The sequence below is a fragment of the Candidozyma duobushaemuli genome (assembly GCF_002926085.2).
Source record: "Candidozyma duobushaemuli strain B09383 chromosome Unknown B_B09383, whole genome shotgun sequence".
Classification (NCBI taxonomy): domain Eukaryota; kingdom Fungi; phylum Ascomycota; class Pichiomycetes; order Serinales; family Metschnikowiaceae; genus Candidozyma; species Candidozyma duobushaemuli.
Window position 1 is genome coordinate 2,562,426 of NW_020289895.1, and position 18,093 is coordinate 2,580,518.

The 18,093-nt window shown below is 48.5% G+C and overlaps 8 protein-coding genes across 8 annotated transcripts; 2 read left to right on the forward strand and 6 right to left on the reverse strand. All coding sequences in view use genetic code 12, as the record gives it.

Moving 5' to 3' along the window:
* Positions 1-167: 167 nt before the first annotated feature.
* Positions 168-2,051, reverse strand: HGT19 (Hgt19p; the record flags this gene model as incomplete). Its single annotated transcript, XM_025481066.1, has 1 exon — positions 168-2,051. The coding sequence occupies one exon, from the start codon at positions 2,049-2,051 to the stop codon at positions 168-170; it is 1,884 nt and encodes a 627-aa protein (XP_025335366.1).
* A 1,582-nt stretch (positions 2,052-3,633) lies between these two features.
* GLO3 (ADP-ribosylation factor GTPase-activating protein) lies at positions 3,634-5,016 on the reverse strand (the record flags this gene model as incomplete). The annotated part of the gene is made up of 1 exon (XM_025481067.1): positions 3,634-5,016. One exon carries the CDS (start codon positions 5,014-5,016, stop codon positions 3,634-3,636), a length of 1,383 nt encoding a protein of 460 aa, XP_025335367.1.
* A 1,096-nt stretch (positions 5,017-6,112) lies between these two features.
* On the reverse strand, positions 6,113-7,381 carry TIM44 (protein translocase subunit; the record flags this gene model as incomplete). The annotated part of the gene is made up of 1 exon (XM_025481068.1): positions 6,113-7,381. One exon carries the CDS (start codon positions 7,379-7,381, stop codon positions 6,113-6,115), a length of 1,269 nt encoding a protein of 422 aa, XP_025335368.1.
* A 331-nt stretch (positions 7,382-7,712) lies between these two features.
* BNA4 (kynurenine 3-monooxygenase) lies at positions 7,713-9,107 on the reverse strand (the record flags this gene model as incomplete). Its single annotated transcript, XM_025481069.1, has 1 exon — positions 7,713-9,107. One exon carries the CDS (start codon positions 9,105-9,107, stop codon positions 7,713-7,715), a length of 1,395 nt encoding a protein of 464 aa, XP_025335369.1.
* Positions 9,108-9,455: 348 nt separating this feature from the next.
* On the reverse strand, positions 9,456-11,072 carry CXQ87_002564 (uncharacterized protein; the record flags this gene model as incomplete). Its single annotated transcript, XM_025481070.1, has 1 exon — positions 9,456-11,072. One exon carries the CDS (start codon positions 11,070-11,072, stop codon positions 9,456-9,458), a length of 1,617 nt encoding a protein of 538 aa, XP_025335370.1.
* Positions 11,073-11,163: 91 nt separating this feature from the next.
* ULP3 (SUMO protease) lies at positions 11,164-14,006 on the reverse strand (the record flags this gene model as incomplete). Its single annotated transcript, XM_025481071.1, has 2 exons — positions 11,164-11,459; positions 11,495-14,006. The coding sequence occupies 2 exons, from the start codon at positions 14,004-14,006 to the stop codon at positions 11,164-11,166; spliced, it is 2,808 nt and encodes a 935-aa protein (XP_025335371.1).
* A 1,296-nt stretch (positions 14,007-15,302) lies between these two features.
* On the forward strand, positions 15,303-16,719 carry CXQ87_002566 (uncharacterized protein; the record flags this gene model as incomplete). The annotated part of the gene is made up of 2 exons (XM_025481072.1): positions 15,303-15,927; positions 16,541-16,719. The coding sequence occupies 2 exons, from the start codon at positions 15,303-15,305 to the stop codon at positions 16,717-16,719; spliced, it is 804 nt and encodes a 267-aa protein (XP_025335372.1).
* Positions 16,720-17,142: 423 nt separating this feature from the next.
* CDC21 (thymidylate synthase) lies at positions 17,143-18,090 on the forward strand (the record flags this gene model as incomplete). Its single annotated transcript, XM_025481073.1, has 1 exon — positions 17,143-18,090. The coding sequence occupies one exon, from the start codon at positions 17,143-17,145 to the stop codon at positions 18,088-18,090; it is 948 nt and encodes a 315-aa protein (XP_025335373.1).
* Between the last annotated feature and the right edge of the window lie 3 nt (positions 18,091-18,093).

Genomic DNA, 18,093 nt, shown 5'->3' on the forward strand with positions numbered 1-18,093 from the left:
ATTGTAGTAAACTATTTCCAAAGCCTACATCTGTATGGCTTAGTAGTCATTCCCATCATCAATCTCCTCATTGACGCCGGAAATCATCCGACCGGAACATCTACCGAATTTCGGACATCCTACTCTGCATCAACAATAATTCGTATATTCGTGAAATTCAATTAAAATTAGATTTCCTCCTCGTGGGAGACCTCAGCCTTGTCGTTCCACTCAGGATTGGTGACAGCCAATCTCTGGTGGGCGTAGAGTGGAGGCAATGGGTCAACCTTCTCTCTGAAAACATACTTTCTGATGTTGTGGAAGAGCTCTCTTGTTCTGTAGATGGCGTGCTTCCTGAGCGATACACTAAACACATCGTCCAACTCTTCCAAGGTCAAACCCTTGGTCTCTGGTAAGAACCACAAAACCAAGAAGAAACCAACCACGTTCCACGCGGCATACCATCCAAAAGCACCAGTGACAGTGAATGCATTCTTCAATCTTGGCCAGGTGAAGGCCAAGATGAAATTGAAGAACCAACATGTAGCTGTAGCGAATCCCATACCCAAGTCACGAATGTACAAGGGGAATGCTTCGGCAGAATAGGTGAACGGAACGGGGCCTTCACCAGAGGAGTAAACTGCGCTAAACAAATAGATGCCTGTTGCCACACCTGCCAACCTTCCTTTTTCGTTGCTTTCGGGCGTCAAGAAACTCGTACCTGCGATAATCAAGAATATGGCCATCAACGGGAAGGTCGTAAGCAACAAGTTTCTTCTACCAAATGTATCGATGGTGTAAAGTGCCGGAATGGCAAAGAGGAAATTGATCATACCATAACCCCATGAGGCAAGCATGGCCTTGACTTCAGACAAGTTGGACTCGATGAAAATGGACGAGGAGTAGTAAGCAATGACGTTGATACCACAGAATTGCTGCATGAACATGACGATCCAGGCACCCAAGGCACCATTTCTGTTTCTTCTGATGGTGAACATCTCCCAGATTCTCTTGTAAGAAGGAACACCGACATAGGATTTTTCCTCTGAGAGCAAAACAAACTGGTAGAAACAGTCACGAGCAGCCTCGATATCTGTGTGACGCAATTGCTTGTAGGAGTCGTAGGCTTCCTTGTGTCTGTCTTTACCCATAAGCCAACGAGGGGACTCTGGCACGAAGGGAATCTGGAAAAGCACAAGGATAGCAGGAATGGAAGCGGAACCCAACATCAATCTCCAGTTCAAGCCGCCAGAGATACCATTGGGGCCAACGTAGTAGAAAGCAAGGGAAGAGACGTAACCAAGCATGATACCCACGGCAGTAAAGAACTGCCAAAGCATGACCAAGGAGCCTCTGATGGTAGCGGGGGTGGTTTCAGCAGCGTAAGCGGGCACGGTGGCGGATTTGACACCCACACCGATACCCATACAGAAACGAGCGATGAACAAATGGTACCACTTCAAGTTAACAAATCCCTGCCAGATACAAGTGATGGCGGAGATAAAACAGGTCCAGAAAATGGTCCATTTTCTGCCTAGCATTCTGTTCCAGAAATCGGACGTCCAACAGGCAATGGCACAGCACAAGTAAGGAGCACCGTTGACCAAACCCTCGATCAAATCGGCGTTCTTCATCTTGTCAATGCCCATTGCCTTGACGTAGAAAAGCTGAGCTCCGTTAACAACGGACTCGTCCATACCCTGCACGGCAGCGGCCATGGAGGCCAAGGCAATCACCTCGACCAACTTGCGAGGAATGTGCCATCTGGCGGTGACCTCCTTGTTCAAGGAGATTTTCTCGCCTTCGGACAAAAAGTCCATGGAATTGAAATCCTCTGGGTTTCTGGCCAAGGCGGCGGCACGCGAGAAGAGCTCGGGCTCGAGGCCGTGTTTCAAGGCGTAGTTTCTGCCCATCTGCATGGCCTGTTTCTCTGAGTACTGAGATAAAATGTTGCCTCTCTCGCCCTCACGGTCCTGGTCAGCACCGGAGGGTAGCAAGGAGTCATTGACAGACTTCTGCTCTGTCAGCGAGGACAGGTCGACTGCGGTTTCGTGGGTTACCTTCTCAGACATGATGCGGGAACTGTCAAAGCAAGCCAAGACTGAGCCAAGAGATAAAAATGTGTCAAGCGGGGCACAAAATATCTTGGGGATTTCAGGCTCTATTTATACCCAGAGCCACTGCCACGGCGCCGAACCGGCCCCACACCTGCATGCCCCTCTCTGGAAGCCCCAGGAATCCTCAGATCTACAGTGCCTTCTTTGGTATATTAATGGGATGGAATAATGTCATTTATTATGGAATTAAGAGGATGTTATTGGTATAGGCGTTGATTCAATGAAGTCAGGGCTATGGAGGATTGACTGGGTTTATTTGGCCAGCCGTGCGGATGCGATAGTCGAGGTACGTCTAAGACGATCTATCAAGGTACCTTGATGACGTAGTTAAGGTTTGACGTTTTCATTATCAACGAATCCTGAACAAGGTTCCACGCCAGTGACGATTTTCCTTATTTCCTTTTTTTTTTTGTATCCGTCTCCTCCACCCAAATTCGCCACGCCAGTGCACACTCGTAAATCCCGGCTGCGATTGTGTAATGTTGCTCCCCAGTTTCCCCGGCGCGCCCCAGACATTTACGACCACCTGCGTTCTACCCCGCCCCCGCCCTAGCCGCCCGGCTTGCTCTGTGCGCTCCGAGCTCAAATCAGGGTGGTTGGACGGGAAAAATCCGTGAACGTGATTGGTTGATTATGGCAAATTGGTGTCCTGGTGGTCGGGTGTTTTTTGGGTTTTTTTGTATTTCCTCATTTGGCCCAGAAACACACCCGGCACTGGCGCTCCAACCAATCCAGTCCGAAAATGACCCCGCGAAAAGGGCTAAGCCAGCCAGGCGACCCTTCCGCGAATTAGGTCATTTTCAGTATTCCGTGGACTTCCGAAGTCACTGAGTCCAGGTAGTTTTTCGAAAATCACTTGACTCTTGTCTTTGGGGGACCCGCAAAGTGGCCTGAGGCGGGGCGCCATGACGTCAGCGTTTCCATTTTGTTCCATGACAGTCACTTTCTTGAATTTAGGATAAAGCTGCCTTGGGCTTGTAGGACCAAGGATCAGGGCGGCTGCAATTAGCCGCTGGGCAGCGTAGCGAGGTTTTGTCACAACAAGACCTGTTTGAAAAACGAAGGTCATCCTGGAGATTCACGCTTTTTCAAAATAATTAGCTTTTTTCCATCGGGAAGTGCGTTTTCCGTATTGGTACCAGGCCGGTGTTCCAGCCACACCTGTACGGTCTAATTCGGTACATCCGGCGATGAAAAAATGGCACCTACAGAAACGTGACTCCGGCAACAAAGGAGCCGTGTTTGGAGCCAATGGCGTATTCATCTATTCCTACACCTCTTGCTGATCAAGGATTTCCCCTCCATGGATTCGCTAATAAGGTTTGCACGATCGGCATGACGGCATGGAACAATCCTGTTTCCCTAAAAAAGGAAGCATGCTACAGTACACGGCTAGGTCTGCTGCCTGTGTAGGATACGCTCAATACTGGCTTTTCTGAAAAACTGTTTGTGTATTAGCGCCGGAACCGTTATGGTGGCTTCCATCACCTTAAATATCAGTGGCCTGGATCGCTGGCCTGGCCGTGTGCTCAACCTCTTACCTCAAGAAGTCCCTCAAGTACCCACCCAACTTGGTGGCTCCATCCTCTAATGCATCCTTCAACACGTCAAGGTCCTGGTTGGCGTTACCAGAGAACTTCAGCGCAAAGTCCCTGGCAGCGCTCTCAAACTCACCAAATCCACCCTGGTTTCTGCGTGGACCCTGTCCGGCCTCCTCTTCTTCGCCAAAGTACGAGCTCGATGAGATCGACTGGCTGCCGTTGAAAGCTTGGAGCTTCTGCTGGGCCTCCTGCCTCACGTTCTCGTCAAAACGAGGGCCTCTGCCGAAATACTCATCCGAAGAAATACCCTTCTGCTTGCCGTACTTGCTGGCCACCTCACCCGTGTAGGCCACGTCGTTATACTTCTTCTTGGTGCTAGACGTGTCGTTGCCGCCCTGTGTCATGCCGAAACCCAACTTCTGGAACTGAACCGTGGTTTCCTCCACAGGCTTGGGGGTCTCTTCCGGCGTAGAAGAGCTGCCCAACGACAACAGCGACACGGGCTTGGGCGCTCTGGGGGCAGGCTCCAGCACAGGCTCTGCCTGGGGCTTGTAGCCCAACTTCTTGGCCTCCTCGGCCTCCTCCTTGGCCTTTCTCTCAAGCTCCTCAAAGTCGATCTCCTCCTCCTGCTGTTTCACTCTCCTGGCAGCCGCCCGCGACGTTCTGGGTCCGTTGCCCTTGCCCGAGAGGATCGATTTTTTGGCGGCCAACGCGTTGGCGTTGTTCTTAGCCCTGGCTGCTGCAGTTCTCACAGCTGGTTTCCTGGGTGCCGCTTCGTCGCCTGACACAGAGGCCGAGCCGCCGTTAGAGCCAGCCGCAGAAGGCGTGGAAGGTCTCAGACCCAAGGGGGAAGGGGTCAGGTTGATTGGCTTGCTCCAGTTGGAGAAGAAGTCGTCCGTAGAAGCAGCAGCACTTGACAGAGACCCGTCCACCAATGACAACAGATCCAGGGTGTCATCTAGCGTGACCTCGTCGGGGTGCTTCAAGGCGTCCTGCTGGGCGGTCTTCTTTAGCTTTTCTTTATACTTCTTGGCCACGGGGCTCTGGTACTTGGTGGTAGCATCAGCTTTACCATTGACGTATTGGGAACCGCCGTTTTTCGTGAAAAATTCCTTGGCGACCTGGTTACCGCCAAACTTAAAGTGTCTCAACTGGATTCTCTGCCACTGATCCAAGTTCAGCGACTTGACAAACGAGATATGGACACCCAAGTTACGGTGCACTGCTGAGCACTCTAGGCAGAGTAGAATGCCAAATGGGATCGAGGTCCAGGTGGGGTTTTTGTTGGGACAATCGAAACAGACCTGGTTGGCCGGGTGCTGTCTCAACTTGGAAAAAATCTTCTCCACCTCTTCTTTTGTGGCGAATCCGTCCGACATGATCTGGTTGGGAGTTTTTGACACTTTGGTGGTAAAAAAACACAGCGTCCCTGGTGCAAGGGTGCGAAGACGTCAGGCTTAGAAGTACACGTCAGGAGTTGACCCCGGTGATTCGGAAAAAGTGAGAATTGATTTATCATTGAGAGTAGAAGATGCTCGTGAGCTTGGATTATCTTCTTTCCTCACATGAGCTCTGGGTGGTATGGTGATGTGTTGAGACAGGACCTCTCCGGTGGCTGCGAAAGCACCACACTGGCCGAGTATCGGTGAGAAATGGTGATCCAAACGACACCTTTCGAATCCAATTTATTTGAAGTTGTATAAAATGCCTTCTTGAGTAGGTGAAATTGACACATTTTGAGTGAAATGGGTCGAATTGGTTCATTCGTGATTTGAGTGGGCTTTACCTTTAGGCCAACTCAATAGATTGCACGAGAATCATCTCAAGTGCTGGCAGTTATGTTCTATACTTTCACTTTTCAAGATTCTATCAATTGATAAAAGATGACTTTCGTGCAGTAAGTGTAGTAATATGTTGATTGCTGGGGTGTCTCAGATACGGACCAACCGGTTGATGGTGACCGATTGTTATAAAATTTGTTCAAACTCGAATTGTCAAGCATCTTGAAGCATAACTATGAGATGGGTTTCTTTTTGAGGCTTCTTGCCTTTCTTGTCGTGTGACCTAAATGATTGCTCCTTTCGAGGTCTACCACTGGCTGTGAAATATGGTGTCGAATAGTATGTACTTAGCTGATGTGTTAAGGCGTATCTGAAGCTGAAAGACAACGCAAATACATAATTTCAGCAGGAGGTCACAACAAAAACCAAAAACTTCTATTGGTTACTCCAACTTCCTTGCACTTTGTTAAGTTCGTAGTTCTCATCCGCAACACCCATTTTGCAACCATTTCGCATAAGTCTGAAAAACTACGAAATCTTCACATACCAGGAGCTCGAATCAACAAAAATACAACTTTAACTCAGACATCACCCGCTCAGTTCAGAACTAAAATTCTGAAAGTTTGACATGCCTACACTTCTTCATTACTGCCGACGTTCCGGCGCATGCATTATTTACAAAGTCGTCCTCTCCTCAGTGGAAAGGACGAGAACCTCCACGGGCAAACTCAATCACCTTCCAGCCCTCAGTCACATCGTTGTCCATCTCCTCAGGAACCCTCGTGAACACCATGGCGTACGTGCTCATCTGGATATGGTCGGGCGTACCAGCGGCCACCTCGCCGGTCTTGGCTTTTCTGTACAAGTGAACCTCCTGGGCTCTGCAGCTCACCACAATCACTGGGGTGTCGTTGGGCTGGAGGTTCTTGCAGGTGACAATGTCGACACCACGGATGTCCAAGATACGGCCGTCTGAGAACAAGCCTTGCTGGATGAACTGCTTGTTGTTGGCCTGCCACACGTTGAAAGGAGCCTCGCTCAACCAGCTCTTCAAAACCTCGGCGTCATTCTTGATGTAAGCGTCCAACAACTCAGGCACAATGTAGTTGGTCAAGGTCTTGGTGAAGTCGGTGACACGGAAGTTGGGGTCCATCATGCGGAACTGCTTGATCACCTTGGCCTGCTCGGTCTCGGAGAAGAAACCCGTCACCTTTTCGATGATGGTACGGATGAGGGCAATCAACCCGTTTTCACTGTCCTCCCACTTCTCCTTGAGGTACACGATTCCACGGCCCACAGGGTTCTTCAACTTGAACTGCTCCCATCTTTCAGACGCACTGGGTCCTCTAGCCTTGTGCTCAGTAGCCACAAGCGCACCCAGGCTGTTTTCGTTTTCCTTCACGGGCTTCCACACCTTGCCCTTCAAGAGCCTGTCTTGTAGCTCCTTCTTTCTCAATGCCTCTCTCTGCTCCTTGGTCAAGAACCCACCGTACATGTTCAGCGATCCATCGTCAATCACATCACTCACATCCTTGTACACCTGGGTCTGTCTGACAGGGTCAAAAGCCTTGTCGGCGGCATCGGCTCCGGTCTTCACCGTGAGACGAACACCTTTACCAACAGGAGACTCCCATGCTTTGTAAGCAGCTCCTCCCACAGCAGTAGCGGTCTTCTTGGCCATCTTGCCTGCTGCCGAAGAACCCTTCTGCGCTCTGTCGTAGGCCTCCTTGGCCTTTTTGAATGCATCACTCTCGGCCACACGGCCGGTCTCGTCCTGCAAAGCCTTGATGTTGTCCTTGAGCTCGCTGGACTTCTTGATTTCGGTCTTGAAGGTGTTGAAGAAGACCTCAAGGGGCAGCTTGCCCTGGTTTTGGTTGGCGGCGACGGCGGAGACAGAAAAGTGTCTGAATCCGGCACTGACGCCCGGCACGGCCATCTGCCTGTAGATCGACAGACGTAACATGGTGTATTTTGCAGGTTGTGATGGTCCTGTCTGGTGGATAAATTTTTCAGTATGGGCTTTTGTGTCGGGCACACAAGTGGCGATAGTAGAGGGAGCCCCGGGGTATGGATCAGGTTTTTTTCTTGCCTTGATTTTGCCACCGTGGGCGTTTATTGTTTTCTATGAGTGTTTTACAGATTGTGGTGTATGATCTCTGGGCTGGGGGAACCAGGGTGCCAGAGTGAGAAGTGAAGAATGCAGTGTCTAGACAACGGCAGATGACCGACTGGGAAATCAGAGTAACAAATAGAAATTGCTCTTGATCAAGCCCCAATTTGGATTTGGGTCACACCTAGAGCTGGAACAGGCCGACGTTCCGCTTCTTGAGCTTGCGAACATAGTAGGCCACCACAAGCGCCGATACAGCAACGGTGCCGTTTTGAAGCCAACGCAAGATCTTGGCTTGCAGCTTTTCTCTCCTTACAGCGTCCGAGTAGCGAATATCGCCTCTGAACGAGATCATCGTGTACATGGGGATCCATGTGAAGAGCCAGCCCAGGCCTAGCTTTCCCAAAACGTAGTCGATCTTCTTCCGCAAGAGGTAGAGCGGATCCACGACCTTGGTGGACATCTCGTAGTAGTTGTCGAGCGCCAATTTGCAGATAGCATCTAAATCCTCCTTACGGGCTGCTGTGTACTGGGAGATACTCTTGGAGAGGTTCTTCTGGTTCTTATCCAAAAGCTTCATCAAAACATGGACGTCCTCAAATCCACAGTTCATGCCCTGGCCGTAGAAAGGCACCATCGAGTGTGCAGCATCGCCAATAACAAGGGTTCTATGGTTGGGACTGCTGTAAGGATTCACAGACACCTGCATTAACAGACACCGTGGTTGGTGGAGAAAGGCGTAGCTGAGTCTTTCGGCACCTATGAGCTTAAAAGCATCGGGAAACTGTTTCTTGAAGAAAGCCAAAAACAGGTCCGCATTGTGCTTAAACAGCTCCATGACCGACCAAGGACTGAAGAATGTCAGTGTAAACAGCCCGTCCTCGTTGGGCAAGGCAATCAACATGAAGTCCTTCCTGGGCCAGATATGAAGATGATTAGGGTCAATGGCAAAACGAGATGGGTGGTTTGAAGCTGCACCAGCCACCTTAGGAATGGAGAGTTCCAAGTATTGCATGTCGATGTACTGCTGGGAGATATCCATTCTCATGCCCTTTTGCATCTGGTAACGAAACTGGGAATGGGCTCCGTCAGCGCCAATCACATAGTCAAACTTGACCTTCTTATCAAAGCCGTCTTTCGCAGCCAATTGCAATTCAGGCTGTTCGCCATTGACCAACGCCATAAGCTTATGTTCAAAGAACACCTTAACACGGACCTTGTTGAGCTCCTGCAAAAGCACCTTGTTCAAGAAAAGTCGGTCGATCGAGTTGATGCTCTCCCCAAAGAGACCGTATACCTGGCTCTCTTGCTTCTTTCCGGAAATATCATGGATCATACGGCCCTTCATGGGAATCACATGTTTAAGCACTCTGTCGGCAATCTCCTTGTCCACATAACGCATAGCCCTGATACCTCTATCGCTCACGGCTAAGTTGATAGATCTCAAAGAGGTCCTGGAGTCCTCCTTTCTAGGATCTGGTCTTAATTCAAAGATTGTAACATCAAAGCCTTTGGCATTGAGAGCCAATCCTGCAAGACAGCCCACCAAGCCAGCACCAACGATTCCGACAGAAGGCATGTGGGTGTATATTGAGTAGTTGCTTTAAAGAAGCAGAAAGTGCTGATGTCTTCTGTGCCGGTCGTCACAGATCAGAGGAGGTGACACTTTTGGAAAAGTGGTGATTTGATCGTGGTTTTCATCTTCTTTTATGAATTGGAATGGTCGTTGTATATGGATTAATTGATACGATCTTTTGGGATTTTTCAAGGGGTCACCTAACAATGTGGTGCACCTCTTTTTGGTGTCTCAGGTGAGACTGATTACAGTATGAGCATGCATTGCTAGTGACAATTCTACTGAGGCAAAGTACATGCCGATTATCTGATTTTTTTGACTTCGGAAGTCCCGTTTATCTCTTGATCCCTATTAGTTTGCCTGCTTGGCCGGTTCAGGTGGGGTGGGTTCTGCCGCAATGGCAGCTGCCTCAGCTGCTTCAGCCACTTTGTGCTCCTTCTCCACCGACGTCTTCTTACTCGCCTCCTCGATCACCTTCTCCTCTTGCTTCTCCAACGGACCAACAGCATTGCCAAGCTTGATCCTCTTGGCGGCTAACTGTCTCTCAAGAGTAGCAATCTGCTCCACCAACTCATGATTCTGGCGAGAGATGTCCTCGTTGGCCTTGATTGTGTTATGAAGATTTTCTGTCATTGTCAAGTGAGCATACTTCTCTTGCAACTCTCTCGTCCTATGTTGTAGCTCTTCGCGTCTGTGCTTGGCCTCACGAAGCTGAGACGTGTAGTCGGTCTCTTGACCAGAGATCTCGTCCTGGGTCTTCTTGAGGCTGTCGATCTTGGATCTCATTTCCTTGATCTTGAATTTGAGATCGTCATTTGCCTCTTTAAGATTCGAGAGCTCGTTGTAGTTGCCGCTCATGGCATTGGCGCTCATTAAATGGAACTCATTCTCGAACTTGATCAACAGTGGTTCCACCTGTAACGCATGTGCGACAGTCTCTTCGCTTAGTCCCTTGACGAGATCCTCGAAAAAGAAGTCGCTTAGCTCGTCGCCTGAGAGTTTCTGTATAGTGGCCTCCTGTTCTTGGAAAAGGGCGCCGATCAAACGGTGGTAGAAATCATAACCCTCGAATAACCAGAAGTCGAAGATCTTGGCGAGAAGTTCTTGGTCCTGTAAAACATCAAAGATGTTGTGGAGAAGACTTTTATAGACCTCAGTCAAGTCAATGCCTTGATGTGAGATGTGCTTGAAACACTCAGGAACCAATTCCTCCAAGGTACGGCTCAACTTATAGTAGAATTCATCTCTGTGAAGACGGCTGTTTAAAGAGTTGAACTTGAACAAAAGTGCCAAGATCTCCTGCTTGCTCAAACCTGGAATAGCAGCCACCACGGGGGCGATTCTGAGGATGAAGTTGGTGGGAACCAGCTCGTTGGACGCGTCAGACAGCACTTCTCTAGCACAGAAGGTGAAGACCAGCAAAAGCTCCTTCAAGTCTTCGCTTACATTCTCGCTGTCCAACAAAGCTTGATCCTCATTCAGAAGCGACAGCTTAGCCCGCTTGGCAAGACTCGTGTAGCTTGTTTTATCAATGTGAGTTTTGACCTGCGCCGTCTTCAAGTACACAACACCACGAAGCTGCTTGGGAATACCATCCAAGATTGCACTCTCCACAGTCTTCACTTTTCCGCTTCTGATGTAGTCGTTGTTCGTATCTTCCGTTATTCCGGGCCAGATAGAAGGATCTGAGGTGTCCACTCTGGACTTGAGCAGTACAGACACACTGGAAAATACATCAGTGTGCATATTCATGCCGGGTGACCCTAAAAGCTCAGTCTGTCTGATGAAAAGAATAGTAGCAGTTGGAGAGGTGGCATTGTAGATAGGATTCATTACCGGCTTGTCCTCAGGGCCTGGAGGAGGCGGTGGACTGGCGGGAGCAGGAGGCACTTCATTGAGCTCTTCCAGAGAGTTCAATTGGGCTGGAGCGTTCTTCACGTCCGTGGATTCCGCTGCGTTGTCTGCCATTGAAGTCACAGAAGAAAGTATATAGATCCTGGTAACGGTGAGTAGGTTACTTCACGGTACAGTATGTACAGGAAAACCACCCCATTTAACTCTAGACGCTCTTGTCTGCACGACGGCTGGAATCGGATCTTGCATCCAAACGTCTGCGTTTTGGTCCAAGGGCCTTTCTAGACGAGAAAAACAGTAAAAAATCCTCGCCCAGTTTTCCTTTACCACTATTGGCCTGCCCATTCAACTCGTTTCGGGAGTTCAATGCCTTCCTAGATGCAGGCGAGCTTTTCGGGGAGCTACTCTTGTAGGACGACTCTGGGTTGGATACAATTCTCCATTTGTCGTCGAGAATTTCAAGATCACTCCCATCGCTTCTCAGCAGCTTTTGCTTGATGTCTTCAAGTTCAGGGTCAGAATAGGAGGGTTATCACTGTTGATGCGTAGATCTCCCACACTGCGATTGAGCTCTCCGTTACTGTCATCAGCATCTTGGATAACGAAAGGCTCCTCCATTGGAGCCGCCGGCTCTTTGAAAGTCTCTTTCAATCCACTAATAAGAAGCTCCGATTGCATGTATTCTGTGCTTGGGTCAAAAAAGTTGAACTTGTTCACGAACTCTTGGATCGCGAGCTGCTTCTCTGGACCGTACTGACGATTGTGGTCACGGAAGAACAGGTTCAAAAAGTCCACTGTGTGAGATTTGACCTTGAGGCGGAGCAAAAGCCGTCTGATTTGAGGATGCTCGATTTGCAAAAACAGGCCAGAAGTAGGCTCTTTCTTGGATGTGAAGACCAGATTTTGGTTGGCTCTGGGATCAAGTGTCCGTACTGGAGGAGACCTTTGCTTTTTAGGAGCAGCATCGTCCAGGTCCCTTCTGCCAAAACTTGCTCTGTTGATGGTGACTGGTGCAGTCTCTTTTGTCTTTTCCTTATTCTCAGAGGCCTGCTTCTTGGATGATGTGAGAAGGGTGTCAAAAATGCTCGTTTGGCCTTTCTCTGGCTCTTTTTCCTTCTTCTTTTCGACCTTGTCACAACTTACTAACTTCGGTGGTTCTTGCTTTTGCGCATCGGAGATAGATTCCAGTGATGGGTCTGCTGTAGATTCAGCGGGTTCTGGAGCAGGTTCAGGTGCGGTATCTGGCTTCGAAGAGAAGTAAGAGATGAGCTCGATTTCATCGTCCGACTCATCCTCCTCCTTGCATGATCCACTATTGCTCTCATCAGGCGGTTGTTTCAGATGAAGCTCCAAGAGTAAATCGATAAGCTTCTTGCGCATCAACAACCGTTCACCGATGTTGAAGTATCCTCTTGAGTTCTTTGGCATCTTCCTCCACATTTTTTCGCATACCACAGGCTCACTGAGCCACTTACCGACGTTGCAAATGACATGGATACCGCAGTCATTAAAGTTGCGCTGTTGAGGTACTCTAGCGTTTGTGAATTTGATCATGTCAGCAGGGATGGGAACGCCGTAGGTGTCTTGGGCGTATTGGTCGATGATTTTCCTGAGAGGTTCCTCGATATTAGGATGGCGATGGCGGAGGGAGTCAAAGACAAAAACCTCTGACACAGGGTCGGGCTTCTTAGGAGACTCGTCTGCAGATGGTCCTCTATTTGATCTGTCTTCTTCCTGCTCCTTCTTCTCTGCTATTTGGCGACGCTTTGCAGCTCGTAAAAGCTTAGGGAGATCCTTGATTATGCAACAGTACCAATGCAAATGCTCGTTTATGGGGATGATCACGGACTGGTATGACATGAGGTCAACCTTGCTTAGCCAACGCTGGATATTGGCGTAGTAGTCTGGAGGTCCCTCCAGGTCCTCAGGTTTGGACATGAGCTTGGTGAAGAAGAAGGAGTTGAACGCGTAAACCTCATCTTCTCTGACCAGCTTGAGCTCGGAGACAGCCTTGTCTATCTCGTAGGCGATGAAAAAGTCTATAAGTGTGTCGTTAATCCAGTCATTATTGTATAGCGTTTTGAAGTCGTTGTAGGCGATGGCAAACTTCTTTCCATTTGCTAAAGCATGCTTGAGAGGTGGGTCGAACGGAGCTGGTACCTCTTGCTCCTTGGGCTCATCATCCTCTCCTTCTATTAGCAATTCTCCGTTGTCACCCATAGAGACGGCCTTAAACTCTGAATCTTGCAGCGCAGATCGCGTTGCTGACCGAGTGGCCCTGCCGTCGAGTCTCTTACTAGGGGCCGGTAGGCTCGGTAGGCCGCTTTTAAGTACCAGGTCTGGAGATGACCTACCAGTGGGAGGTTGCGTTTCGCTTTCGGAACTTTCATTATGGTCAGACTCCACACGAACGAGCGTCTGTGGGTCTTTGTTGAGCAGCTCTCTCAGCTTTAAGATCTTGGAATAAATATGGTCAATGTTGTCTACTCTGGAGACAACACAATCGGGACCCCAGCGGGCCTCGTTCTGGTGGAAGAATCGTAGAAGATGTTCGTCGTCCCGTGGCTCGTACCTGACCATGATCTGGCCAAAGCGTTTGTGCAAAATGATCAAGAAGCAGTCCATCAGAGGGCTGAACAAGATCTTGTCGATGGTGTTCCTCGGAACGGCCATCTTGTCCACGAATGCGTTGTCGTAGCAGAAGAACAAATGATCTTTGTTTCGAGAAATCCGGAACTCAAGCGCCCGGGTCGAGCTCTTAATGCTGGTGTCGTTGTACTGAACAGACTTGATGTTCCAGGTATGCAAAGGCTTGTCGTTGAGTCCGTTCTCAACAATGGAAAGGGGCAAGAAGAAACAGCTTTTCATTTCATTCAGGCGCTGCTTGGTGTCCAAGGAATTCGGGCTGACCACACATATCGTGCCTCTGTTAATGGTTGTTTCGTCTGGAATGCCTATTTTCTTCACCTTCGGCAGAAGTAGGTTTTTCGGCTGCACGCCCAGCAGAACACGTTTTCGCAACAGCGAGAACTCCTTCCGTAGCAGCATTGTGGGTGCTGCGGCGTGGTATGGAGGAGGTTTTTGAAGAAAGCAGATGTGATCCAGGGAAAATAAGCAGTAGTGGGAGGCCCTGCAGGACCAGGCAACATCACCAAGCAGAAAACGGTGGAGGTGGATAAGGAGGCAGGGGTTTTTGGGGGCGATTCTTGGGAAGTCTGAATTAGATATACGTTGACGGAATTTTGTGTGTTTCGATGTTTGGGGAGGTTTGTGGTTTGTGTTTCTGGAAGCATGGGTGCGGGTCAGTCAATGTGTGGTTTCATGCAAGGTGGGGATCAAGGGGAGACTAATATTGAACATATATAATGAGATTCGAGGGATCAGTATGAAAAACTGAAAAGGTAGTTTTGTTGTGTGTGTGGCCCATTTGGGGATACAGATGTGGAGATGGTGGCTGCGAAAGGAGATAAGCTTTGCCTATATGCTTCGCATGTTATTGATCTCTTGATTGGGAATAGTGGGTGGTTACTTTTTGGAGTTTTTACAGACCGTATTATTTAATAATTTGTTTATCAAAGTAGGAGAATTGGTCGGTTGGATTGTGGGGGTAACATCCTCCACTCTTAGGTCCTCATGTGCGTAGAGAGACTGTGAAAGGTGGAGTGAAGAATCTGTTGGATGAGTGAGCAAAGTTCAAAATTTTCAGTTTTGTGAAGCTAAATAAGAATTGGATTGAGCTTCCAATTGCTACTCCGTGCCTCTATCTCGATGTGACTAGTAAATCAATCTCACAATGAATGATCAACGAACTACGAACAAACCAGTATATTTAAGTGAAAGTCATTCTTCGCTTCAATTCAATGAGGGAGTCCAGCATCTACTAAATTACCCGAAATCAAGTCTAGAAAAATCAGTCCAGATCTGTCAAAGCCATTGTCTATTGTCTTTGGCTGCGAAATGTTGTAGAATCATTGGCCAACAATAGAACTAAGTACATGGGGCACCAAGAGCGAGATTATATCACATTTGTATGCCAATAGCTAGCCACAGCGATTTGAGTTTTAAATTAAAAAAGAAGGTCCTTTTCCCGTTTTTGTCTCCTTCGATACATGCTCCTACTGTATGCTCACCACCTTGCCAGTGACTGGTTAAGCAATTGTGACACCCACAAAACGCCACCATGAATCGAACTTCATCACAATACTCCTATACCTCGTCATAATCAGTCCAACACTCGAATTATCCAATCAATGGCCTTGGCGACCCAAAATCGTGGCAGTTTCAAATCCTACCACGTGACCTCGCCTGGTACTCAATTCCACTCATTCATACTACCCCACCATTATGTCCATACTTAGAAGATTCACCAGACTCACTGCTCCCGTGCTTGCCTTCGGTGCCGGGCTTGCATTGTTTCCTGCGGAATGGCGAAAATCCAAATTCCAGCCCGCCAAGTTAACCCATTTCAATAAGGATGCCTTGGACAAGATCTCCAAATCAGACCTCTTCCAACAGCTAAAAAACGATCCAAACTACAAAATGTACTACAGCAGTGAAAGCTTTCCTCAGCAGCATCACAAGAACTTTGTCAGCAGGGGTATGCTTTTCGGACCTGACCTTTTCGAGGTTGACCCAGTCGTCTTCTTGAACGAGTCATCAGGTGAACTCACAGCGTTCTACCATTTGGGTAAAGAACTCGTAAGTGGGGACGGCATGCTCCACAATGGCATCACGTCTACCATTTTAGACGAGGGGCTCTGTGCCTGTGGATTCTCGAAGCTTCCGTCGAAGAAAGGCGTCACGGCTAATCTCTCCATAGACTTCAAGAATCAAGCGCAGCCACAGAGCACTGTGGTGTTGCGGGCACGCGTCGAGGAGGCTAAAGGCAGGAAGGTTGTGATTAAAGGCCACCTTCTGGTGTTCCCAACCAAGATTGGGGAAAGGCCGATGGAGATAGCCTCGGCAAAATGTGTTTTAGTAGAGCCTCGATGGTTCAAGTACTTTAGGTGGCTACAAATTTGAGGCGGTAGCAAGAGTTTTGAAAAAACATGTGCCTCGAGAGGTGCATTTGCCACAATTGGGGTTCCTGAAATGGTTCCCAAACAAGGCATTTGCGATTCACATGTTCCAAATTAGGCACGGGCCAGGGCCGATTGCTGACACGTATTGTTTACGAAAGGACTCTATAGATGCGTGCAGGGCCTTAGCCGGAAAATTGTTGCTTGGTTGTTTTCAAATGATGTTGCTGCTCTTGCTACCAACACGACAATTGAGGGATTCGAACTTCACCAGGTCAATTGAACCAAAGGTTCCCACAACTGCAAAGGGGTAATTCAATTGGTCCAGCAGCGCCCTGGTGACGCAAAAAATGACCTAGCAAGCGGTCCGCTATTGCTTGCTAAGTGCGTGGAAGTCACTCATCATGTTCAATAGAGCACCCTGCACAAGCACAGTGGGCTAAATGGTTGCTAAAGTAAAAATCGCAAGGTCCTTCCAGGGAATATAAATAAGGCCGTGGTTTCGTCGATTCTTTTTCCTCATCCAACTCAATCAATTAATCATGTCTGACACTGGCCGCAAAGATATCTCCGACAAAATTTCCTCCGCTGTGAAGCCTGACTCCCAGAAGTCCACCACTGAGTTGGCCAAGGACAAGGTCACCGACACTGTTGACAACACTGTTGGCGATAACTCTAGATCCGGCGACAAGTCCTTCATTCAGCAGGCCTCTGACGCTGTCTTCGGCGAGAAGAAGGAGTAAGTTCTGATTGACTCAGATCCAGCTTTTTAGCAATACAATACTTCTATAAATTTGAAACTGTAGGAACCAGTAATTTTCGAATTGCAAAGACCATATGCATGCATGGCGGTACGACTGCTCGCCTAATGATTATATCGTATTATGTATCATAGAGAAGTGGCTTGAGAGATCAAGCATAACTTAGTATTTTGCAGCCATTCCTGTATACAAAGACGTTAGGAAATTAGGAGATGCCGATCATATCAAAGCTCGAGGCATTCAAGAGTAGTCAATTGCATGAAGTACCTGCTTTGCTAGTGAACTTTACATACAGCTTCATCAGATAACTCAGTAAAACTGGACTCACAGTTCGGCGTCCTGCATATATACAAACATCAACACCATACGCGTCTGGATCTCAATATTCATCCAAACCTATCCACCATGACTACTTCTACCAATCCGGCAGAACAAGCCTATCTCGATTTATGCAAGCGTATTATTGATGAAGGTGAGAAAAGACCAGACAGAACCGGTACCGGAACAAAATCACTCTTTGCCCCACCTCAGTTAAGATTCGATCTTTCAGACGACACTTTCCCACTTTTGACCACCAAAAGAGTCTTCTCCAAAGGTATCATCCATGAGTTACTCTGGTTTGTAGCCGGTTGCACTGATGCCAAGGTTCTTTCCGATAAAGGCGTCAAGATCTGGGAGGGAAATGGATCAAGAGAATTCTTGGATAAGTTGGGTCTTACTGATCGTCGTGAAGGTGACCTAGGCCCCGTGTACGGCTTCCAGTGGCGTCATTTTGGTGCTGAGTACAAGACATGTGACGATGATTACTCAGGACAAGGCTTTGATCAGCTTCAAGACGTTATTCATAAGTTAAGAACGAATCCATACGACAGAAGAATCATCATGTCCGCCTGGAACCCACCTGACTTTGCAAAGATGGCCTTGCCTCCATGCCATGTCTTCTGCCAGTTTTACGTCAATTTCCCCAGCAGTGAACCCGAGGCCAATTCCTCAAAACTGGCAAAGACCGCCAGACCCAAGCTCTCTTGTCTCCTCTACCAAAGATCCTGCGACATGGGTCTTGGTGTGCCCTTCAACATCGCCTCGTACGCTTTGTTGACCAAAATGATCGCCCATGTTGTCGACATGGATTGCGGAGAATTCATTCACACCTTGGGTGACGCTCATGTGTACTTGGATCACGTCGAAGCCTTGCAAACCCAGTTTGAGCGCGAGCCAAAACAATTCCCCAAGTTGCACATCAAAGAGTCCCGCAAGGCAGAAATCACCGAGATTGATCATTTCAAGTTTGAAGATTTTGAGATTGTGGGCTACGAGCCTCACGCCTCCATCAAGATGAAGATGAGTGTATAATAT